The sequence below is a fragment of the Hyperolius riggenbachi genome, chromosome 9 (assembly GCF_040937935.1).
Source record: "Hyperolius riggenbachi isolate aHypRig1 chromosome 9, aHypRig1.pri, whole genome shotgun sequence".
In the NCBI taxonomy this organism is placed as follows: domain Eukaryota; kingdom Metazoa; phylum Chordata; class Amphibia; order Anura; family Hyperoliidae; genus Hyperolius; species Hyperolius riggenbachi.
The window spans coordinates 96,421,730-96,445,468 of NC_090654.1; the positions used below are offsets into that span (position 1 = coordinate 96,421,730).

Genomic DNA, 23,739 nt, shown 5'->3' on the forward strand with positions numbered 1-23,739 from the left:
TATAGCGCCGACATATTACGCAGCGCTGTACAGTGTATATATATATATATATATATATATATATATATATATATATATATATATATATCTTGTCACTAACTGTCCCTCAAAGGAGCTCACAATCTAACCCCTACCATTGCCATATGTCTATGTCCATATGTCTATATTATGTAGTGTAAGTACTGTAGTCTAGGGCCAATTTTTTTTTTTTTTTTTTTAGGGGGAGCCAATTAACTTATCCGTATGTTTTTGGAATGTGGGAGGAAACCGGAGTGCCTGGAGGAAACCCACACAGACACGGAGAGAACATACAAACTCTTTGCAGATAGTGTCCTGGCTGGGGTTCAAACCAGGGACCCAGCGCTGCAAGGCGAGAGAGCTAACCACTATGCCACCGTGCTGCCCCAGATGACTCACATTCACCTATTGCGATCCAAGCAATAGAGGTCCCGTCATCCGGAGCCCATCTGTCTCCTCTAGAGTGCTGCCGCTCTGTTACTACTTCTATTACTACTTCCTACTTCCTGTCTGATCTGAGAATCAGGAAGTTCAGAGCGAGCGGCTGCACTGTAGAAGAGACAGATGGGTTTCAGATGACGGGATCTCTATCGCTTGGATCATGGATAGGTGAGTGAGCGTTTGCCATCTGCTGCTATCATTCTAGCTGCAGCTGTGGTTCTCTGTGGGAAGGGAGGGAGGAGTGGGCAGCGGCAGAACGCACAGTAGCAGGAGGGGGACCTAGGAGGAGAGCCTGGCTCTGAAGACAATAAGCAGCGCACGGCATCATTTGACAAGACAAGACAAATAACATTTATATTGCGCTTTTCTCCTGGCGGACTCAAAGCGCCAGAGCTGCAGCCACTAGGACGCGCCCTATAGGCAGTAGCAGTGTTAGAGAGACTTGCCTAAGGTCTCCTACTGAATAGGTGCTGGCTTACTGAACAGGCAGAGCCGAGATTCGAACCCTGGTCTCCTGTGTCGGAGGCAGAGCCCTTAAAGGGACTCCGAGCAGTGCCTGTGGGTATGCCTTTAAGCATACCCACAACTAATTAATTACATCCTCACACCTACCAGCATGATGTTTGTAATTATATCCCCCTTGGTTCCTTATATTTCATTGCATTGTGCTGAATCGAGCTGCCGACTTTGGACAAAAGTTGTCCTGTGTAATACAATGTAACTATGGAAAGATGCATATCATTTTGAAGCTCTCTTTCTCCCTTTTTCCAATGATAGATAAAGTGCCACCCTACGCCTTTTAGTTTTTGCTATTTTCACGATCCAAATTGCCGTGGCCATGAGTTTATTTGCGAAAATATTGAAAACTAAAAGGCATAGGGTGGCAGTTTATATATCATTGGAAAGAGGAGAAAGAGAGCTTTAAAATGATATGCATCTTTCCATAGTTACTGCACTGCTCAGAGTCCCTTTAACCATTATACCATCCAGCCACCCCTGACAGGATGGCGATGGCTGGTTTATGTGCTGATGGGGCCCCTTTGACTCTGAATGGGGCCCCAAGCGACTGCTTTTGTTGCCTGGTCGGTAATCCGGCCCTGCTTGCATCATTGGAGGACATTTATCAGAGCTTCACTTTGCATGTTGTACAGTTTGTCCAGCTTTGCTATGTGCTCATACTAATCCATTAACTTGCATGGGACATTTCTGCATTGGCTTTTGACTGTCTCATCACACATCTCGGAGACCACAGTTTACTCTGTATAGCTGACCCTGCGAGTGGGGGTCAGTCAACCTTGTACAAGTGTGTAACTTAGCCTTTTTGAGCAAGTGGTTTGCATGTATCCTTGCAGACTAATTTAAGACTTCCCTGCTGGCTTCCACACAAGCTGCCTTTGAGTGGATATTACCTCACTTTTGCTGCTATATGGAATTTCAATTTACAGAGTGGGACTTGTTTCATGATACTGGGGACTGTAGCCCCATTATATGGTTGTCTGGCTGGAGCTCTCTAGTTGCTTTATAATATATTATTCGTTTTATGGGGGGATTTAGTTTATATGTCGTCATAATATTTTTATTGTAGATTTCTAATAAAGTTTTTGTAGTTTTTTCATGCACCCAAGAGCCAATTCTCTTTTCTTTTTTCTTTGCTTATACCGAGGCAAGCATCTCATCTGACTTCTATTTTTTTCTACCTTGTAGGATTGCTTTAAGGCTGGGACCACACATGATGCTTTTCAATAGTGATGCACACGTTCGTTAAGAATACTTTTTCACCTACATTTCAATACTTTTTCAGTTGAAAAGTGCTGGAAAGTTGTTTTAAAAATAAGATGAAAAATTATCTCCTAGGACAGTGCTGTCCAACTTCATGGGCATGGAGGGCCAGTTTTTTTTCAGACCCCATGGTGGAGGGCCGAAGGTTCTTGCTAGAGTCGCAGACCCCCCCCCCCCCCCCCCCCCAGGAAAAATGCAATTAAAGGACAATTAGATTGGCAGCACTTTCCACAAAATGCAATTTAAGATGTTGGTGAAGTTGTGTGGCGTAGCGCGCCACAAACCACGAGGGTTCTGTTGTGCGTAGAGCGGCGCGCGTAGAGTGGCGCGCTTAGCGCGCCGCACCGAAAAATGGGTGTGGCCATGGACCAGAATGCGGGTGTGGCCACGGGTGGAGACAAATTTACATGAATTTAGCAATGTGGGACATTAGATTAGGACAGTGGTGGTGAACCTTTTGGAGGCCGAGTGTCCAAACTGCAACCCAAAAGTCACTTATCTATCGCAAAGTGGCAACAGCAATTTAAACTACATACAAAGGTTTTAACTCATACATGAACATTATGGAAAATCCAAGTTGAAAATAAACTATGAAGATAAACAATTTCATCCATCTACTCCTGAAAAATTTGGGTTTTTTTTAGAACCTCCCAGTTTTATTTTCCGTTTTAAAAAGCTAAAAAAGTAGGTTTAACGCTATTGTTTCATGATGACGATTCAGCTTTTCCATAGTCTCGCAGTTTGCAATCATGTGACCCCCAACAAGACAAATTCAGCAATCATGAGGCCCCCAACAAATCATGAGGCCCCCAACAAGACAAATTCAGCAATCATGAGGCCCCCAACAAGACAAATTCAGCAATCATGAGGCCCCCAACAAGACACATTCAGCAATCATGATGCCCCCAACAAGACAAATTTAGCAATCATGAGGCCCCCAAAAAATCATGAGGCCCCCAACAAGACACATTAAGCAATCTTGAGGCCCCCAACAAGACAAATTCAGCAATCGTGATGCCCCCAACAAATCATGAGGCCCCCAACAAGACAAATTCAGCAGTCATGAGGCACATAAATAGACAGCATTTCACATAAATAAGCAGAATGCCCCTTAAATATGGTAGACACCTATCACCTGGCTTCTAAATTCTCCTCTACTCTACTGGCTGCTGTGCCTGGCTGGCCTGGCAATAGTGTTTTGGGCCGGATTGGGGATGATGTGTGGGCTGAAATGCCTTGCGGTGCTGCTGTGGCCGGGCTGGTGGTGATGCTGTGGCCGGATGAGGTAGTGACAGGTGCCCCCCCAGTTAGAGACAGGTGTCCCCCCCCCTCAGCTGAGGTAGTGACAGGTGCCCCCCCAGCTAGATAGTGACAGGTCCCCCCCATCTAGATAGTGATAGGTGCCCCCCCCCCCAGCTAGATAGTGACAGGTGTCCCCCCCAGTTAGATAGTGACAGGAGCCCCCCCAGCTAGATAGACAGGTGCCCTCCCAGTTAGTGACAGGTGCCCCCCCAGCTAGATAGTGACAGGCGCCCCCCAGCTAGATAGTGACAGGTGCCCCCCCAGCTAGATAGTGACAGGTGCCCCCCCAGCTAGATAGTGACAGGTGCCCCCCCAGTTAGATAGTGACAGGTGCCCCCCCAGTTAGATAGACAGGTGCCCCCCCATTTAGATAGTGACAGGTGCCCCCCCAGTTAGATAGACAGGTGCCCCCCCAGTTAGATAGTGACAGGTGCCTCCCCAGTTAGATAGTGACAGGTGCCCCCCAGCTAGATAGACAGGTGCCCCCCCAGTTAGTGACAGGTGCCCCCACCAGTGAGCGAGCCCGTTACCTCTCTCTCCTGTGTCCCCGCTGGCCTCTCCTATGTCCCCGCTGCCGCTGCTGCCCCACAGCTCAGACCTCACAGATCGCGGCGACTGAAGCAAGCAGAGCGCGCGCATGACACCCGCGCGGCAGAACGTCACATGCGGGAGTGACTAATGATTCACTTCCGCATGTGACGTACTCCGTGCGGGTACCATGCGCGCGCTCTGCTTGCTTCAGTCGCCGCGATCTGTGAGGTCTGAGCTGTGGGGCAGCAGCGGCAGCGGGGACATAGGAGAGGCCAGCGGGGACACAGGAGGCCACAATACGAGGGAGCAGGCATGGCGCTCATAGCGCAAGCCATGCCTGCATCCCAGGAAGACGAGCGGGCCGCAGCAGGTGGCCTGGCGGGCCGGATGCGGCCCGCGGGCCGCCAGTTGGACAGCACTGTCCTAGGAGAACACGTGGGAGAAAAGGGGAATTGAATAAGGGCCCTGAGCCCATATGTAATTATCTTTTTCTCCTGAGTTTTTCCTTGCCTTCCTTGGTGAGAGTGCTATCCACTATGTCACCATGCTGGCTATAATTGTAGTGTCAGTGAGTGGAATGTGGTGTGACATACTTAGCGAGTGTCTGCCATGGTGTTACAGTGGCAGCAACTAAAGCCCATCACTGGTCTGGACTGGTCACTGCAGCAGAAAGGCTTTTCTTTCTTCTTCCAGATTTCTGGCCCTGTCCAAATGAATGATGGGTAGTGGAGGCTGATGCAGGAGTAAATTTAGAACAGGAACTTGTTGATTTGGGGTCCTGATAATGTTAATAGTTTGAATATCGGTAATGTTCTGTTATCATTATTCTGTTATTGGCTTTCCTGACTCTTAGGCCCGGTTCACATTAGCGGCTGCTATCCGGAATCGCCGTGCCGGAGCCGTGCCGGAGCCGGACCGCATGCGGACCGGACGAAACGGACGCACGGCATAGCAATGAAAGTCTATGCGACCGTTCACATGCGTCCGTTTCGTCCGGACCGGAGCCGGACCGGATCCGGACTCCGGCGTCCGTTCCAACATGCGCTATTTTTTGGTCCGGCTGGTCCGGCTGACGTATCCGGACCGGAGCCGGAATGTTGCATCCGGCCAATGGAAACCAATGAGAACCGGAGAGCGCACAACACACTGGCTATAAAAACCGGATGTTGTACCACACTTCCTATGCTGACTCTATGGTATGGTGGCCATTTTGGATGGGGACCACATGGCACCAGCGTTCACAGAGTGGAGCAGCAGTGACTTCATGCTGGAGCTCTTTGGCAGCAATATGGAGCAGGATCTGTCTGATAGCGAGGGGGTGAGGCCCTACACATCAGAAGACCTCATCCTACAGGTGCAGCAGGTACCAGCCCTGTGGGACAAGGGGGATGCGGACCACAGCAACATCAAAAAATGCAGAGGCCTGTGGAAAAAAATTGCCAAGCTGTATGTGGAGGACTTTGAGAACTTGAGCAAGAGACAGCAAGGCACAGAGGGTATGTTGACTAGAAGTTTTTTTGGGGGGGCTTGTGGTTTAAGCTTGTGATGTATTCAACTTTTGCTATGGATTTGTGTCACCCACGTGTTGCCCACCCACCCGTGGCCCACCCACCTGTTCCCCACCCACCTGTACCCCACCTGTGATGTATCCCACCCACCTGTACCCCACCTGTGATGTATCCCACCTGTGATGTATCCCACCCACCTGTACCCCACCTGTGCTGTATCCCACCCACCTGTGATGTATCACACCCACCTGTACCCCACCTGTGATGTATCCCACCTGTGATGTATCCCACCCACCAGTACCCCACCTGTGATGTATCCCACCCACCTCTACCCCACCTGTGATGTATCCCACCCACCTGTACCCCACCTGTGATGTATCCCACCTGTGATGTATCCCACCCACCAGTACCCCACCTGTGATGTATCCCACCCACCTGTACCCCACCTGTGATGTATCCCACCCACCTGTACCCCACCTGTGATGTATCCCACCTGTGATGTATCCCACCCACCTGTACCCCACCTGTGCTGTATCCCACCCACCTGTGATGTATCACACCCACCTGTACCCCACCTGTGATGTATCCCACCTGTGATGTATCCCACCTGTGGTGTATCCCACCTGTGCTGTATCCCACCCACCTGTGATGTATCACACCCACCTGTACCCCACCTGTGATGTACCCCACCTGTGATGTATCCCACCTGTGATGTATCCCACCCACCAGTACCCCACCTGTGATGTATCCCACCCACCTCTACCCCACCTGTGATGTATCCCACCCACCTGTACCCCACCTGTGATGTATCCCACCTGTGATGTATCCCACCCACCAGTACCCCACCTGTGATGTATCCCACCCACCTCTACCCCACCTGTGATGTATCCCACCCACCATATTTTTTTTATCTACAGGACTGAAGACAATTTGGAGCAAGAGGAACCGACCCAGGAGGCACGGTTCAGCAGTGAGGAGAGCTTGGTGGATGATGACGTCGCCGATGTAACCTATTGCCCCGAGGCGAGGAGTAGGAGGAGGGAGTCCTTAATCACAACTCCGTCCTTTGATGATGACTTGGCAGAAGAGAGCTTGGATGTTGAGGTTGCAGGACCGAGTGTGGAAGAAGCTGAACCTCCACAATCGACCGCTATGGAAGCTCCAGGGGAACAAGAACAAAGTGAGGAGCACCGAGAGACTGCAGCACAACCAGCGCGCAGGGCAACCCCGACACAGGCCAGAGGACGGGAAGATGCTGCCACACCACCAGTGAGGACCACCACACCAGTGAGGCGTCGAGGTACCCTCCCCCCAACAAGGAGAGAGACAGAGTCCGAGATGTCCGGGGCTGTTTCCGGACTTCTCGGGATTCTTCAGAGCCACCAAACTCTCATAACCCGGCAGTTGCAAGATGAGGACAGGGGCCATATCATGGAGCAGTACAAGTCCCACATCACTACACTGCAATGTGAGCTCGACGCTGTACATGGGCACTACAGGGACGAGCTTAAAATGATGCATGAGATGCACAGAGGAGAAATCGACCAACTGCGTGCGCAGCATCATCAGTCGGTGGGCCAGCTGCAGAACATGATGCAGCAAATGCATCAACAAAGCAAGGAACTACTGAAATTGCAGGCACACCCGTGTTTTCACACTGTGATGTCTCTAATACCATGCCATATAATCAAAATATAGAGCAAATTGAATTTATCCATCTCCATGGACAATACTAACACAATTTCATACAAAAAAAGCACCCATGGTTCATAATCCAAGCAACCACAACTGCATGTAGTAAAAAATATATCAATTTTATTTAGGACGTATCCACAATAAAAACAACCAAGTCTCCAGCATAAAGTGAGAGGGGATGTATAAATAATGCACACATGAATAATAAATATACAGTGCTGATGAGGAAAGTGTTTAAGAATGGCACATCACATGCTACAGTCTACTGACCAGCGTCTGCTCCTAATGCAGCTATCTCAATTACATATATAATGTGGCTGTCAGAAAAACGTATTAAAATGAACTCCTCACCGTTTCAAAGGCACTGCCCCTCAAGACACCCGCTGGAGAAAAAAGGACCTGAGGTCCTTTTTTCTCCAGCGGGTGTCTTGAGGGGCAGTGCCTTTGAAACGGTGAGGAGTTCATTTTAATACGTTTTTCTGACAGCCACATTATATATGTAATTGAGATAGCTGCATTAGGAGCAGACGCTGGTCAGTAGACTGTAGCATGTGATGTGCCATTCTTAAACACTTTCCTCATCAGCACTGTATATTTATTATTCATGTGTGCATTATTTATACATCCCCTCTCACTTTATGCTGGAGACTTGGTTGTTTTTATTGTGGATACGTCCTAAATAAAATTGATATATTTTTTACTACATGCAGTTGTGGTTGCTTGGATTATGAACCATGGGTGCTTTTTTTGTATGAAATTGTGTCTCTAATACCATATCTTGAAAAGGTGCCTTCACAAAACCTGATGGCGTGCCATTCCAATTTGCTGGAGGTGATTAAACAGCACATGGACACGCCATTATTGCAACCACCAATTTTTAGACCCCCACAACCAACAGCGGTGCCCACCTGGCAATCATCACAGATGTACACCGGCTACAGAGGCAGTCAATATGGGCCACCGCTGTCAGGGTCCAGCTCATCCACGACCAGCACCCAAGAGAGTCCAGATTTCCAGGCAGCAACTCCCACCTTTTCTAGTAGTGGTGCCGATACAATTTGAAAAAAAAAGTCAAATTGTTCCTGGACATGCTCCTCTGAATACCTCCGATCCTCGGAGGAAGGATACCATCACAGGGCTTTTTAACTTTTGGTTTTGCTGGACTTGAACTTTAGGGCCTGGTGTCCCCGAAAGACACTACCTGGGTCACAACCTTGTGCCTGTTGCACTGCACCTGTAGTCCTGCACCTGTGCCTTTGATTCCTCTTGTTCCTTACTTTGTTGATCCTAATCACTTGCACAAGACCCTTGGAGCCATGGGTGAAGGACACCTTCACTGGTCGGTGAGAGGCCTAGCCTTTTCACTGACCCCCCCCCCCCGAGTTTGCTATGGGTATGCCACTTAGTTAGAGACGGTTTCATCTTACTAAACAATTTGGCCTTCAACTTAGACCATGTTTTAGATTCTGGCACCCTTCCGTAATTGAGCTTTATAGATATGCCTGGTCACTCTCCATAAATAACATTTGTAGATAAGAAATCTGCTTATCACAACAGTCCCCCAGAGGGCATGTAAACTATAGTGGGAGTGAGGAGACGCATCCAAAAAATATAAAATAGCAAAAAAGAATTTAAAATGGTGAACAAGAGCTTAAATTTAATTTATTTGTACACTTTAACTGTTTTTAGACATTTTATTTTATTAAAGTAGCCTTCATAGTCTAAGAGTGCCTAATGCCTAGACACTTTTTAATTTTCCCCTGTATATTCAATCAGTCTGTTTGAACCTGCAGAAGATTGATGCCTCAACATAGCTGCCCAGTCGATCTTTCCACACAGAAAGATCTCGCTCTAAAGGGGACAGGGGCACGGTGGTAGTTAGACGGCCGCCCGACGGAACCCCCTTTCCCAAATCTCCCCCCATCAAAAACAGTGCTCCCCAGGGGCCCCTTCAGAGTGTTGTGCGCACTCCCCTCTGTCTTATGTCTCCATCCGAATGACCCGGCAACTTGTACGTTATGTGACTACAAACATGCCACTGTGTCAAGGGAAACAGGTTGCCAGGGGGATGGGGATAGGACAGGTACCCAAAGAGGACCTGTGCCCAATTAACATTAAGGGCCATATCCTATTCACTTTTCTCTTCAGTTTTCTCCAAGGTGATATTTTCAAACCTCATCAATAAAATACATTAAAGCTTCCACCAAGCAAGACATTGCTCAAAATAAGTTTGATATTACTTGTTTACCTACTTTTTAGTGCTCTTTTCAATCAATTTATGAAAGCGTATTTTTTTAGAAACGATGAAAATTATTTTCTGGGAGAAAAAACGGGAGAAAAAGTGATTTGGTTGAGTGCCTAATTATTTAAGATTTAACACCACCCTTTTGAAAGACAACATAGAGCACAGACCACCTTGATCACTGTGTTTCCTCTTATGTTCATTATGTCTGGGGAGGGGAACTGATATAGCCCAGGAGTAGAGCTCACAATTTTTTCACAAACAAAGAAAAATAATAATTTCCTTAGTGCTGAGTATGAAGTGACAGCTGCCCAGCATATTCAACACCTTGGAAAATCTATGCTCTGCAGCAACTCAAGTCAACTCGAGTCAATAAGCCCAATAAGCTCAGATGGCAAAATCAGATGGCGAGTGTTGTGAGAATGTTATTGCACCCACTCACATGGGAGATTAGAAAAAAAAAATCCACCTAGGTACAGTAACCCTGTGCAACCCCAGTGTCTTCAGTTGCCAGAGATTGTTTTACATCCAGGTTCAACTTCTAAGTACTAAGCATTTTGTGATCTTGGCCTCTGGCCTCCAAAAAAATACTTTGAAGAAAACTTTTAAACAGTGGTATAGATCTGGGCTTTATAACCTTTTCAGAAATTGTACCACTTTTATTGCATGAAATTTTTCAAGTACCACCAGTGATTTTGCAAGATGTCCACAGCTCAATAAGTGAAAAAAATTATAAAGTGTGCACACTTATTTATTACACACCAACATATTACGCAGTGCTGCCCACAGTATAAGTAGTATGCTGCCCCCAATATAGGTAGAATATTTCCCCCAGTAGAGGTATAATATTGCCCCCAGTAGAGGTAGCCTGCTGCCCCCATTTAGGTAGTATGCTGCTCCCCGTATAGGTAGCTTACCTGTCTCTTCAGACCTACAGATCAGTGCTGCAACAATCAGACCTGCAGATCAACGCAGGACCCAAGCGGCACCCAGCAGCCGCGCAAATTGCTTCAAATCCAGGAAGTGATGTCATGTCCGCATCTGCCCCGGGTCCTGTGCTGATCTCTAAGTCTGACGGAGAAGGAAGAAGGGCAGGCTGTAGAGAGCGGCACCAGTGCTATGGCAACAAGCGTCAGCGCCGTGTATTATTAACCACTTGAGGACCGCAGTGTTAAATCCCCCTAAAGACCAGCCTGTTTTTTCCCTAATTGGCGACTGCAGCTTTAAGGCCAAGCTGCAGGGCTGCCCAACACAGCACACGAGTGATCCTCCCCCCCTTTTCCCCCCACCAACAGAGCTCTCTGTTGGTGGGGTCTGATCGCTCCAAAGTTGTTTATTTTTTTAATATAAATATTTCTTTCATTTGTTTTTGAATAAAAACTGCCTTTTTTATTTTATTTCCCCTGCTCCATCCCTCCCTCCCCCGCCAGCCAATCAGGGTGATCAGCTGTCATAGGCTTCAGCCTATGACAGCCGATCACTGCCCAACCTATGGAGGGGACAGCTGTCCTGTCCCCAGTACAGCGCTGCTGCCGATCGCAGCGCTGTACATGTAAATAGACAGCGATTACGCCATCTAACAGTCTCCCCAGCGGCGATTTCCGCTCGGAGACTGAAGACTGAAGGATCCACCTCCCGAGAAGGAGATGCGCAATCTCCTTCAGTAGCCGGCTCCAGGACCTGACGCTAATTGGCGTTAGGCGGTCCTGGGGCTGCCGCCGCGTCCACGCCCATTGGCGCGGGGTGATCTTTAAGTAGTTAAAGAAGGGAGAATGATCCGGCACACCCGGCACATACCACCTGGCCAGCTCCGAAGCACCACCGGTGGTACGTACCACCGGTTGAAAAGCCCTGGTATAGATAGTCAAGAATGTAGAGGTGGCTATGATTATCTAAATTTCCCATACAAGGTCTTCATCATACACACTAGATTAATTTAGACTTGAAATGTTTACTCACACATTTTTTATTGCAAGTAATTTAACATATACTTCTCTTACATCTTTGTTTATGCCAATCCGTGACCTTAATTCTCTCAGCAGAACTTCAGAGTCCATGCTACTCAAAATATAGGTCAGATCATCTGTGTAATACTCGGTTATCATTCTCAGAGAGGAATCTTCAAACTTAGACAGCTGCAGGGGAAATTGTTCAAGCCGCTCTAAAAATGGGAAAAAAACAACAGCAGAGTAAAATACAGTTTTCTATACTGATTGGACATACAGTAACTGCTGGACATTGCATGGTAGGGCACACTACCAGGTTTGAATGCACCAGAAAACAGATCAAAATGTATAAATATAGGACAGAGGAAAATGACAGTTAAAGAACCACTATTGTGAAAATAATTACATTTTAAATACATGTAAACACATACAAATACTAGGTACATTTCTTCCAGAGTAAAATGAGCCATAAATTACTTTTCCCCTATGATGCTGTCACTTACAGTAGGTAATAGAAATCTGAGAAAACCAACAGGTTTTGGACAAGCTCATATCCTCATGGGGGATTCTCAAAGTTTTCATTATTTTCAAATGCATTTAGTGAATAGCAGTTGCTCGGTCCAACTACCAAAAAAGTGTACGGTGAGCAGGGAGGCTGGTCAGCATCTTTGTATAAATCCTTTTCAGAGAGTGTCTTTATAAAAAATAAAGGCCATGCTGAGAATTCCCCACAAAGAGATGGACAAGCCCAAAACCTGTTGGTAATGTCAGATTTCTACTTCTTACTGTAACTGACTGCAACATAGGAGAAAAGTATTTTATGGCTCATTTTACTCTGGAAGAAACATATTATTAAACATATTAAACTTCTTATTTGTATGTGTTTACATGCATTTTAAATTTTACATTTTTTGCGATAGTGGCCCTTTAAAGGACAACTGACCCGAACAAATATACAGGATCTTCTAAAAAAATTAGCATATTGTGATAAAGTTCATTATTTTCTGTAAAGTACTGATAAACATTAGACTTTCATATATTTTAGATTCAAATACACACAACTGAAGTAGTTCAAGCCTTTTATTGTTTTAATATTGATGATTTTGGCATACAGCTCATGAAAACCCAAATTTCCTATCTCAAAAAATTAGCATATTTCATCTGACCAATAAAAGAAAAGTGTTTTTAAAACAAAAAAAGTGAACCTTCAAATAATTATGTTCAGTTATGCACTCAATACTTGGTCGGGAATCCTTTTGCAGAAATGACGGCTTCAATGCGGCGTGGCATGGAGGCAATCAGCCTGTGGCACTGCTCAGGTGTTATGGAGGCCCAGGATGCTTCGATAGCGGCCTTAAGCTTATCCAGAGTGTTGGGTCTTGCGTCTCTCAACTTTCTCTTCACAATATCCCACATATTCTCTATGGGGTTCAGGTCAGGAGAGTTGGCAGGCCAATTGAGCACAGTAATACCATGGTCAGTAAACCATTTACCAGTGGTTTTGGCACTGTGAGCAGGTGCCAGGTCGTGCTGGAAAATGAAATCTTCATCTCCATAAAGCTTTTCAGCAGATGCAAGCATGAACCCACTTTTGAACCAGAAACAGCAGCAGAAGCGCCTGACCTGGGCTACAGAGAAGCAGCACTGGACTGTTGCTCAGTGGTCCAAAGTACTTTTTTCGAATGAAAGCAACTTTTACATGTCATTCGGAAATCAAGGTGCCAGAGTCTGGAGGAAGACTGGGGAGAGGGAAATGCCAAAATACCTGAAGTCCAGGGGCAAGTACCCACAGTCAGTGATGGTCTGGGGTGCCATGTCAGCTGCTGGTGTTGGTCCACTGTGTTTTATCAAGGGCAGGGTCAATGCAGCTAGCTATCAGGAGATTTTGGAGCACTTCATGCTTCCATCTGCTGAAAAGCTTTATGGAGATGAAGATTTCATTTTCCAGCACGACCTGGCACCTGCTCACAGTGCCAAAACCACTGGTAAATGGTTTACTGACCATGGTATTATAGTGCTCAATTGGCCTGCCAACTCTCCTGACCTGAACCCCATAGAGAATATGTGCGATATTGTAAAGAGAAAGTTGAGAGACGCAAGACCCAATACTCTGAATGAGCTTAAGGCCGCTATCGAAGCATCCTGGGCCTCCATAACACCTGAGCAGTGCCACAGGCTGATTGCCTCCATGCCACGCCGCATTGAAGCCGTCATTTCTGCAAAAGGATTCCCGACCAAGTATTGAGTGCATAACTGAACATAATTATTTGAAGGTTCACTTTTTTTGTTTTAAAAACACTTTTCTTTTATTGGTCAGATGAAATATGCTAATTTTTTGAGATAGGAAATTTGGGTTTTCATGAGCTGTATGCCAAAATCATCAATATTAAAACAATAAAAGGCTTGAACTACTTCAGTTGTGTGTATTTGAATCTAAAATATATGAAAGTCTAATGTTTATCAGTACATTACAGAAAATAATGAACTTTATCACAATATGCTAATTTTTTGAGAAGATCCTGTAATGAAAACAAACATATTAGTACAATACTACCTTTTGCAGATTCTTTTCAACATCTTTTCATCCCTCCATTGTCCTGTTCGGCACTGGCTCACAAGAGGTGGCAAAGAGGCGTGAATGGTGGGGGCATTACCGAGGCTATCAAGGAGCATTCAGTGGGTGTGAGGAGGGTGGGGACGGGATGATCTAAGACCTCAAGCCAGTCTCTTCTTCAGTCTCTTCTTCTTTCAAACTTGCAATCCTAACATCGCTCTGTGCTTAGTTATCACTCTTGTGTTAAAGTGGATCCGAGATGAACTTTTACTCATTGCATAATTGTGTTCCTTTCCTATTGTTTATAGGGCATTCCTCAAGCCAAATACTTTTTTGTTTTTGTTTTAATACTCTAATTCCCTATAAACTACACAAGCCACGCCCACAGGTTTTCAAAGAGCCAAGGCACTTTCAGACAGTAGCAAGGGCTCATGGGAGCTCAGTGTGGGCAGGAGGAGGGGGAGGTATTACTAGCCAGAGATTTCAGAGGCAGAGGGGAGGAGGGAGGAGGAGGGGGGATTAGGTTTTTTTGCTCAAGATGCAGATAAGCCTGCCTCTGTGTAATGTTCACAAACAACATGGCTGCTGTCATTGTATCACAGAAATAATTAATCATATTCTGTTAAAGCTGTTTGCAGCTAGATTTGCTGTGTAAACTATCTAAACTTTAGGTAACATACATAGACAAGTTACTTGTTATAGTTAGTTGTTCATCTCGGATCCGCTTTAAAGAGACCCTGTAACAAAAAAAAAGTTTCCCTGAGGGGTACTCACCTCGGGAGGGGGAAGCCTCAGGGCCCCAATGAGGCTTCTCCCTCCCCTGTAGCTGCAGGCAGTCCAGTGCTGGCTTCCCCGAAGTGTCCCGGAATCCTCCCTCGACAAGCGCTGATAAGCGCTGATTTATTTACCTTTCCTGGCTCCAGCGGGGGCGCTGTTGCGGCTCTCCGCACGGAGAGAGGCGAAAATAGCCGATCTCCGTCGGGTCCGCTTTACTGCGCAGGCGCAGGAGACTTACGTCTGCACATTAGAGCGGCCCAACAGCGATCGGCTATTTCTGCCTATCTCCGAGGAGATACTGCGCTGGAGTTGGGAAGGTAATTATTTACATCCCCGCTGTTCAGGGAGCTTTATCACCGCCGCCGTGGGACACAGGAGGATGGGGAAAGCCTCAATAGGATCCGGAGGCTTCCCCCACCCCAGGTGAGTACCCCCCAGGGGAGGTTTTTCTCAGTACAGGTTTTCTTTAAAGAGGAACTCCAGCCTAAACAAAAATACTGTCATTAAGTTACATTAGTTATGTTAATTAGAATAGATTGGTAAAATAATCTCTTACCCACCCTGTTTTAAAAGAACAGGCAAATGTTTGTGATTCATGGGGGCAGCCATCTTTGTTTGGTTGAAAGGAGGTGACAAGGAGCAGGAGACACAGTTCCAACTGACCTGTGTCCTGATTACCCCTCCCAGCTGCACACGCTAGGCTTCAAATGTCAAATTCAAAATGTAAAAAAAAAAATTGCACCAAAACAGCAGAACGAGAACAACATCAGAAATCCCATCATGCTTTGCACAGCATCAGGGTAAAAAAGCCCGGGCAGTTTTCTTCTGTGCAGCTAAAAATGAGGCTTGTATAAGAGAAACAAAGTTCTGATGCTGTGAAACTGTTAAAGAAACACCAGGCCTTTTCAGTGCTGCTGAGTCGATTTTTAGTCCGGAGGTTCACTTTAAGGTCAAATATCTTTTAAACCAAGCGGCCAGCCAGATGCAATCCAATGTAGGAATGTATGAAGTGTGTAAGAATGTGAACTGTGGCCTATTGTTTGTGTGAAGCTGTGTACACTGTGTTGATTAACTGGTGTGTGGATTTTCTTCTGGCATTAATTTCCATAATAGCCACTCCAGCTTACATTAGCTGTTGTGAAAAAAAACGCACGTGTTTTTCTGCATAGAAACACACTTGGTGTGCAGAAAATGTACGCAGAACAAGCTGAAGTCAAGTGAAAGACAAGTGTGATCCCTGCAGGTGCTGTTCAGGAAAAGCTGTTGAAAACAAAGAAAACCCTGAGAATCCCCAAAGATGAGATGGACTGGCCCAAATCGTTTCGGTTCTGTCAGATTTTAACTGCCTACTTTTTTTTCGCAATAGAGGTCCTTTAAGTTCCCAGAGGTGCTCCATGCTCTGTACACATGCTGCTGCTACATCCAAAGTTGACTGTAGTAGGGAAAGAAAAGGGGCAATGCTGAGAGTTGTATATATTCTGGTGTCTGGACAGGTGCCTGTCCCCAGACACTGCACCGACCCTGGTCTGAGAGGGATTCTGGGCAGCTGTAACCCCCCCCCCCCCCCCTCTCCCCCTGTGTTTCCCTAGGATTCCCGCTCTGCTGCTCTGCTCTGCTGAGTCACTAATTACCCGGCCTGTGAATAATTGTGGTTTCCTGAAAAACATGTATTGTTGGTGGGCCTTGAGGACAGGGTTGAGGAACTACTATGTAGAAAAGTGGACATGAACTCTTGCACAGGACAGAAGGAAACCATAGAGAAATGCTCCCTGTATGTATTTAGAGAGTTTAGCCTGCCGAATTCCCCCTCATCTGTGACTAATCACCACCATAATTTGATCTCTCAGCTGTGTCAGCTCAGAAATCTCCTCTACCACAAAAGACCAGCTAATTTGTAAACACAGGATGTTAACAATATGTCTGCTTCCATAAAAGCAGGAAGTAGACACACTGCAGATCTATTTCATTATTTGTAGCAGCTGTAAGAAAGACATGTTTTCTTTAAAGATTATTATGCTGTTGCTTATCTTTTACAGCATAGAGGAAGTTCTAAATTTAGATCTGCTTTAAGCCATTATTTGCATACTTAAAATTCAACTTCAAACAAAGCTAAAATTACCTCCAAATTTTCATTCTCTTTATACTTTAGCTTTAACGTTGTAGTGCTAATAAAAGGGTTCTACTTTTTTATGAAGCTCTGGAAGCAGCTCTATGCTGTGAATGTCGTTCGCTCCTTCAGCTCCTAGAACTGAGGCCTGGGACACACAGAGTGCTTTTGCAGCGCTTGCTGATTGCCCGCGATTGGCAAAGTGCTACACTAGTGGATCGCTATGGGGGTGATTCCACAAGCAGAGTTGTGATCACCACAAATGGCTGCTTGCAGCATTTTGGGAGTGATACCACTTTAAAATCTCTGCACTTCCACGACCCTGCAAATCGATTTGCCACAAAGCACCAGTAGTAGGTCCCAGGCCTGCGATACGTCTCATTAGCACACACTATTATTATTATTTAGTATTTATATAGCGCCAACATCTTACTCAAGTCTGTACAGATTATATATATTGTCTTGTCACTAACTTTCCCTCAGAGGGGCTCACAATCTAATCCCAACCATTGTCATATGTCTACAGTATGTATGTATCATGTAGTGTATGTATTGTAGTCTAGGGCCAATTTATGGGGGAGCCAATTAACTTGTCTGTATGTTTTGGGATGTGGGAGGAAACCGGAGTGCCTGGATGAAACCCACGCAGACACGGGGAGAGCATACAAACTCCTTGCAGATAGTTCCCTGGCTGGGATTCAAACCAGGGACCCACCACTACCTTACGTCACACTAGATTGTTCTTGGCCAAGGTGGCTGGTCAGGACCATCACAGTCGAGAATTGAGTGTGTACAGGGGTCCCCTGATATTGCCTACAGATTTGAGTAGCTAGACCTTTAGCTATAGCGATGATGAGTGACTCACGATGGCATTATTTTCCTCCTCACCCCACTTGCTGGAGGCAACTCGAATGTCCATCGCTTAGTCATCTCTCCCCCTCCCCCAACAGAATGTGTCAGTAGCCTGTAAGATAGCAGCATGTCTGTACGGCACTCAGCCCCGGACTGTTGAGTCCCTGGGGCCCACTAGGAATGTTAGTGTTTGCAATTGTGACTTGTGACACAAAATACCAAGCAATTGATGGGAGCCTTTTGAAGGAATGTGATTTAGCCCCTTCCTTCAAACAGACTCACACCAGAAATGCTGCGGTATGATTGCTGATTCACTAAGCGTTGATCACAAGTGCTGGTGATTTTGGCAGTGGAATCACCCTCATAGGGATCCACTGCTGTTCTTAGTAGCCCCAGGCCCAATTGGGGGTGGAATTTTAGCGCTGATGGAGCCAAGCATTTGCCAAGAAAAATCATAGACGTAAACACAACAGAACCATACATGTTTATTTACCAGAAATGATTACTTGTTTCTTCTGGCTGAGTTTTCTCCGCAACTTCTTCATCTTTTCTGAATTTATGTTCAGCGGAAATAACACTGTTAAAATGTATACCTAGACACAATGACAGCATCATCATTAGTTTATGTAAAGCTAATCAACTCTTATGTCTTATCCTATAATAGAAACTGTATGATTTGAAGTCTAAATATACTTTTTTTGAAGATAAAAAAAAACACAGAAAGACAACTATGCCCACTGCAAATGTTATAGCCAACATTACTGACCTCTTAATTTTGGTATATCCGTCTTAGCTTGTAAAAGTGTGTATTATTATTTAGTATTTATGTAGTGCTGACATCTTCTGCAGCACTTTACAGAATATACATAGTATTTTCACTAATTGTCCCTCATAGGAGCTCACAATCTAATCCCGACCATAGGCATATGTCCAACATAGTCTAGGGCCAATTTAGGGGGAGGCCATTTAAAGAGTAGAGATGGCCCGAACCTCTGATTTTCAGTTCGCGAACCGGGCTCGCGAACTTCTGCGGAAGGTTCGGTCCGCGCAAACTTTTGCGAACCTCAATAGACTTCAATGGGGAGGCGAACTTTGAAAACTAGAAAAAATTATACTGGCCACAAAAGTGATGGAAAAGATGTTTCACCTCAAGGGGTGTAACACCTGGAGGGGGACATGGCGGAGTGGGATACATGCCAAAAGTCCCGGGGAAAAATCTGGATTTGACGCAAAGCAGCGTTTTAAGGGCAGAAATCACATTACATGCTAAATGCAGGCCTAAAGTGCTTTAAAACATCTTGCATGTGTATACATCAATTAGGGAGTGTAATTAGAGTACTGTTTCACACTGACACACCAAACTCACTGTGTAACGCACCGCAAACAGCTGTTTGCGTAGTGACGGCCGTGCTGGACTGGTGCGCACCATGGTGAGATTGCTCTTCCTCACTCAGTCAGGTAATGTCTGACTGCCTTATCAACTTTCAATGGTTCTTTCTCTACCATTGTTAAAGCTTACATCTATTTTTTTTAAATACTTGTTCTGCTTGCTGTTCAGTACCTGTAATGAGAATCTTATGGGCAAGTCTGCCATTGCGAGTGACCACGGGTAATGGCCGGGGAATCCTGGTTCGATTCTGGTCCAGAATAGGAGCCTAAGAAACGGCTACCACCCCCGCACATCCAAGGAAGGCAGCAGGAATGGCATGCACATCCCGAGATCGTGACCAAAAATAACAATACAGGAGGACTTTCGAGGCCCTGCTGTATATGTGAAATTAATCAACTTTAAATCCTTTAACGAGAATCTGTTAGGGAGGTCAAGTCTGATGGTGCCTTTACTGTGATTCACCAGGTTGGTCACCTCCTCAAGGAGGCGAGAATCTGTTATGGAGGGCAAGTCTGCCATTATGAGTGACCACGGGTAATGGCCGGGGAATCAAGGTTCTATTCCGGTCCAGAGTAGGAGCCTAAGACCCATGCAGTATAAGTAATGTACCTGCCCTGACCATGCTTTGCAGACCAGGCATCTATGGTCAGATGGACCCTTGACCAGAGGTGTAGCTAGGGTTTTCAGCGCCCGGGGACAAAGACTATTAATGCGCCCCCTAAGGTGAAGGGTCGTGACCAAATGTGGGCGTGGTTATGGGTGCTCCACATTTGGCCACGCCCCTTCAAATGTACATGGAGGTTAGCAGGCTCACGCTCACCCACCCTCCCTCAGTATGTACCTTCCAGCATGTTCCAAGACAAATTCAGCAATCATGAGCCCCCCCCCATCAAGACAAATTCCGCAATCATGAGCAAACATGAGGCCCCCAACATGACCAACTCAGCAATCATGAGGCCCCCAACAAGACAAATTTAGCAATCCTGAGGCCCCCAACAAGACAAATTCAGCAATCATGAGGCCCCTAACAAGACAAATTCAGCGATCTTGAGGCCCCCAACAAATCATGAGGCCCCCAACAAGACAAATTCAGTAACCATGAGGCCCCCAACAAGACAAATTCAGCAGTCATGAGGCACATAAATAGACAGCATTTCACATAAATAGGCAGAATGCCCCCTTAATATGGTAGACACCTCTCACCTGGCAGCAGTTCCCCAAAATACACTCAATCTGACAGCAGTGCTTCTCCAAAAATAGGTAGCCCCAGGTCTATAGGTGTCCCCAGAATAGGTGGCCAGCAGTATAGATGTCCCCAGAACAGGTAGCCAGGGGTATATGTGCCCAGTATATGTAGGCAGGGGTATGTGTCCCCAGTATATGTAGCCAGAGGTATATGTGCCCAGTATATGTAGCCAGGGGTATATGTGCCCAGTATATATAGTCAGGGGTATATGTGCCCAGTATATATAGCCAGGGGTATATGTGCCCAGTATATGTAGCCAGGGGTATATGTGCCCAGTATATGTAGTCAGGGTTATATGTCCCCAGTATATGTAGCCAGGGGTATAATATGTGCCCAGTATATATAGTCAGGGGTATATGTGCCCAGTATATGTAGCCAGGGGTATATATGCCCAGTATATGTAGCCAGCGGTATATGTGCCCAGTATATGTAGCCAGGGGTATATATGCCCAGTATATGTAGCCAGGGGTATATGTACCCAGTATATGTAGTTAGGGGTATATGTGCCCAGTATATGTAGGCAGGGGTATATGTGCCCAGAGTAGGTAGCCAGGGGTATATGTGCCCAGAGTAGGTAGCCAGGAGTATATGCCCAGTATATGTAGTTAGGGGTATATGTGCCCAATATATGTAGTCAGGGGTATATGTGCCCAGAGTAGGTAGCCAGGGGTATATGTGCCCAGAGTAGGTAGCCAGGGGTATATGTGCCCAGAGTAGGTAGCCAGGGGTATATGTGCCCAGTATATGTAGTTAGGGGTATATGTGCCCAATATATGTAGGCAGGGGTATATGTGCCCAGAGTAGGTAGCCAGGTGTATATGTGCCCAGAGTAGGTAGCCAGGGGTATATGCCCAGTATATGTAGTTAGGGGTATATGTGCCCAATATATGTAGGCAGGGGTATATGTGCCCAGAGTAAGTAGCCAGGGGTATATGTGCCCAGAGTAGGTAGCCAGGGGTATATGTGCCCAGAGTAGGTAGCCAGGGGAATATGCCCAGTAAATGTAGTTAGGGGTATATGTGCCCAATATATGTAGGCAGGGGTATATGTGCCCAGAGTAGGTAGCCAGGGGTATATGCCCAGTATATGTAGTTAGGGGTATATGTGCCCAATATATGTAGCCAGGGGTATATGCCCAGTATATGTAGTTAGGGGTATATGTGCCCAATATATGTAGCCAGGGGCATATACAGTGGTCGAGTGGGGCGTGAACGCGGGTGGACGACGTTCACAAACCTTTTCTTCAACGTGAACGCCGTCCACCCTGTCCCCATTTCCTGGTTGGCGGCTGGGCTAGACTGCGCAGAACAGCCGCAGCGGTCATGTGACCGCTCGGCGCGCTGGGCACTTCTTTCCCGGCTTCTCCCCTCCTCTAGTAGGCGGAGCCGGAGCGGCAGCTGAGCTCGCGTGATCGCAGACGCTGCGGTCATGTGACAGCTTAGTCACATGACCGCTCGGCGCGCTGGGCATTTCTTTCCCGGCTTCTCCCCTCCTCTAGTGGGTGGAGCTGGAGCCGGAGCGTAATGACGGCCGCTCGCATGATGCGGCGTGACATTTTTACCTCCCAGCCCAGCCAGGCTAAGCCCAGCCCAGCCCAGCAGCCCCCAGCGCCATTTTAGCCACACAGTCAGAGCAGACAGACAGAGAGACAGTCTGCTGCTCCTGAGCTGAGCTCTAGTGCGACTGCGAGTGCGAAATCTGATCTGTGATCTCCATTCGGATTCTCCATTACCTACTAGGCTAGCTAGCCTGCCCTATTTGCTCCCTGAGACGAGTCACTCTGAGTCTGAGAGTGACCGTCCGTCACCCAGTCCACTCCAGAGAGTCTTCTCTTAGCCCACCCGGACTGACTGACTGCAGCACTGTCACAGACAGTGTGTGTGCACTGTGCACCACCTTGCTCTTGCAGGCCAGGCCTGCTAGTACAGACAGGACTCAGGAGACTTAATTTAACTCTGCCTGCCAGTGCCAGTCCAGCCAGATATAATACCATTACCATCCACCAGTCAGACCAGTGTCAGTGTAATATATTGCCTGATAATATTATTGACCTCCTGCTTTCTCCAGATATTTTTGTCTAAAAAGTGACCACCTGTGACCTGTCACCAGATATATTGTCTAAAAAAGTTACCTGATTTCTCCAGAAATATTGTCTAAAAGGTGACCAGCTGTCTCCAGATATAGTGTAAAAAAAGTGACCTAATTTCTCCACAAATATTGTCTAAAAAGTGACCTGCTGTCTCCAGATATATTGTCTAAAAAGTGACCTGCTTTCTCCAGATATATTGTCTAAAAAGTGACCTAATTTCTCCAGAAATATTGTCTAAAAAGTGACCTGCTGTCTCCAGATATATTGTCTAAAAAGTGACCTGCTGTCTCCAGATATATTGTCTAAAAAGTGACCTGCTGTCTCCAGATATATTGTAAAATAAGTGACCTAATTTCTCCACAAATATTGTCTAAAAAGTGACCTGCTGTCTCCAGATATATTGTCTAAAAAGTGACCTGCTGTCTCCAGATATATTGTCTAAAAAGTGACCTGCTGTCTCCAGATATATTGTAAAATAAGTGACCTAATTTCTCCACAAATATTGTCTAAAAAGTGACCTGCTGTCTCCAGATATATTGTCTAAAAAGTGACCTGCTTTCTCCAGATATATTGTCTAAAAAGTGACCTAATTTCTCCAGAAATATTGTCTAAAAAGTGACCTGCTGTCTCCAGATATATTGTCTAAAAAGTGACCTGCTGTCTCCAGATATATTGTAAAATAAGTGACCTAATTTCTCCACAAATATTGTCTAAAAAGTGACCTGCTGTCTCCAGATATATTGTCTAAAAAGTGACCTGCTGTCTCCAGATATATTGTCTAAAAAGTGACCTGCTGTCTCCAGATATATTGCAGATATATTCCAGGACTATGGCCCACCCATGACCACGCCCATGACCACGCCCATGACCACGCCCACATTCTGCTGCATGGCCACGCCCATTTTTAGTGTCGGGGTAGAGTCCACCCACCTTTTTTCCCAGGACTAGACCCCTGGGCATATATGCCCAGAGTAGGTAGCCAGGGGTATATGTGCCCAGAGTAGGTTGCCAGGGGTATATGCCCAGTATATGTAGTTAGGGGTATATGTGCCCAATATATGTAGCCAGGGCTATATGCTCAGTATATGTAGTTAGGGGTATATGTGCCCAATATATGTAGTCAGGGGTATATGTGCCCAGAGTAGGTAGCCAGGGGTATATGTGCCCAGAGTAGGTAGCCAGGGGTATATGTGCCCAGAGTAGGTAGCCAGGGGTATATGTGCCCAGTATATGTAGTTAGGGGTATATGTGCCCAATATATG

General features: G+C 46.2%; 1 protein-coding gene across 1 annotated transcript in view; it reads right to left on the reverse strand.

The window, feature by feature from the left end:
* LOC137532576 (NACHT, LRR and PYD domains-containing protein 12-like) overlaps positions 1-18,285 on the reverse strand; it is a 184,218-nt gene extending 165,933 nt beyond the window's left edge. Inside the window, exons 1-2 of the mRNA XM_068253231.1 lie at positions 18,246-18,285; positions 11,517-11,677 (exon numbers count right to left, since the gene is read on the reverse strand). Of these exons, the coding sequence (XP_068109332.1) occupies positions 11,517-11,621 (105 nt within the window). The 5' untranslated portion in view covers positions 11,622-11,677; positions 18,246-18,285. The remainder of the gene's footprint in view (positions 1-11,516; positions 11,678-18,245) is intronic.
* Positions 18,286-23,739: the final 5,454 nt, after the last annotated feature.